At 44.8% G+C, this 1,927-nt stretch overlaps 2 protein-coding genes across 2 annotated transcripts in view; one reads left to right on the top strand and one right to left on the bottom strand.

The window, feature by feature from the left end:
- Positions 1-1,062: 1,062 nt before the first annotated feature.
- Positions 1,063-1,671, bottom strand: ACA1_370550 (uncharacterized protein; the record flags this gene model as incomplete). The annotated part of the gene is made up of 1 exon (XM_004340253.1): positions 1,063-1,671. One exon carries the CDS (start codon positions 1,669-1,671, stop codon positions 1,063-1,065), a length of 609 nt encoding a protein of 202 aa, XP_004340301.1.
- A 134-nt stretch (positions 1,672-1,805) lies between these two features.
- The window catches only part of ACA1_370330 (protein kinase domain containing protein), a gene marked incomplete at both ends in the record, with an annotated part of 5,089 nt that continues 4,967 nt past the window's right edge, over positions 1,806-1,927 (top strand). Inside the window, one exon of the mRNA XM_004340252.1 lies at positions 1,806-1,913. Coding sequence (XP_004340300.1) covers positions 1,806-1,913 — 108 coding nt within the window. The remainder of the gene's footprint in view (positions 1,914-1,927) is intronic.

Here is a 1,927-nt window from a genome sequence, read left to right as displayed (position 1 = left end):
CTGAGGTTTGTTACAGCGCCCCACATATGGCACGTTGGGCTGACTGGGCAAACCTCTTGATGTACCTTTTGAACCTCCATGACAAGTGCTCACTCCAACCCATCTCAAAAGTTTTATCATGTACACATATGCAATGACAAAAACTGTAAAACTGGATGCTTACTCTATTGTGTACATGTATGTGATGTCTACACATTCGAACTACCATTTCTTTGTTTATCACAGACATGTTGGCACAAAGTAAAATCTGACTCTACCTTGTTTTGTGTCAGTGCTACTTGGAACAACCTCAAAATGCACCTTGCTTCACCCCCTCCATCAATTCTGTAATCAGTGGCCAACATGGTGCCCTCACTTCCAGTTCATGTACAACCTCACACCATATTCAGTCAGTTGCACTCACAGACAGAACTTCATTCTTCACATTTGTGCTGAATTAGAGCACTATTCCTGAAGTTAAAATTCCACTCCATTTCATGCTGCTAAAATCACTTTTAACTCCACAAATTCCAAGTTTTTATGAAATCATTTTCATCTCAAGTCTCTCAATATCACTTATATGCAGCAGTCTTGCATGTCAAAATCACACATGCAGATCCAAATCTTCCAAACTGCCCCATAAATCAAAAATGTCAAATCTCACATGATTTTAGCACAACAAAAATTCCATGGTCATTTGTGACCTCTCATTTCAAATGACCACAAGTTCTCTGCACATCTTTCCATGCAACTGACAATCTTCTGGAGGCGATTGTATCAATCCTTGGCAAAGTCACCATGCCCCAAATGCTTGGCTGGTATTAGTCCTGTGGATGGCTATAATAAATCAATTTATTCATTGGCATCTGAATCACCCTCTCTTTCAGCAATCCATTCTTCTGCTTCTCTCTGGTCCTCTTCTGCAACAAGCTGATCTGCCTCTCCTTCTAATTCAGCCTTCCTCTTGTGGATGAAGTCCATCTGTTTGTTGTGTGGAAGATTGCAGGAGAGGGCTTTCAATTCACTTGCTATCTTAGTGATTATTGCTTTGTTCCTCTTGTAGGCATGCTGTGTGCAGGTGAATCACTGGGCAAGCTTGGCTGTTGCATTGCAGCATTCACATGTCCCTTTCATGGTTGAGTACAGGTCAGGATGGGTGGCTATGAGGTGCTTGAGTTTGATCTTGAACCATGAATCCCAGATGGGCTCTGGCTGGAGATGAAGAAGTGCATCCCTCTCAGCCTTCTGTACTGCATCCTCTTCTTTCTTTTGCCTCTTCACTTCTGCTTTCTTGACCTTCTTCTCCTTGATGTGCTGTTTCTTCTCCTCAGGATGGAGATTGATATGGCTGCAACTTGCAAGGCTGCCACATTCCTCTTCTTTGGTGCAGGTGTGCTTGCTGCTGAAGAGAAGCTGGTGGCAGAATTTTTGGCATCTCTTTGGTTTGTGAGGGATGTGGATGGTTGTATTGCTTGGGGAAGGAGGGCTGAAGGAGGGGGTTGCTGGGGGCGAAAGATAGGAATAAGGGGCAGGTGGAATAGGAAGAAGAGGAGGTGCAGGAGCAGTGATAAGGCCTGCCTTGTATGCTGCCTTCCCTTTGGCAGCAGTGACAAGCACCCTCTTTTGATCACCCAGCTGTGACATGCCAATCTCCTTCAACATAGATGATGCTGCTGATGTTGAGGAAACCATTGCTTTGAAGGAAGGGCAGGTTTGTTTCTCGTTGCGTTCTGCTGCATGTAATGCAGAAGTCCAGGAGAGGAGAGGCTGGTGTGACATCAGTGAGCACCAATAAGCTTGTTGAGGAAGCTCTGAACACAATTAACATGACGTGGTGGATGGAGGTAATTGGATGCCTCTGCCGTTTCAACCGCTACACCTTTAGCCTGGAGAATTTCCTGGCTGGTGAGTACATCTACAACACCCTCGCTGCTGTACCTCAACTACA

This window comes from Acanthamoeba castellanii (genome assembly GCF_000313135.1).
Source record: "Acanthamoeba castellanii str. Neff unplaced genomic scaffold scf7180000084664, whole genome shotgun sequence".
In the NCBI taxonomy this organism is placed as follows: domain Eukaryota; phylum Discosea; order Longamoebia; family Acanthamoebidae; genus Acanthamoeba; species Acanthamoeba castellanii.
The sequence above is the reverse complement of the archived record's forward strand: the minus strand, read 5'-3'. Positions and strand labels throughout refer to the sequence as shown.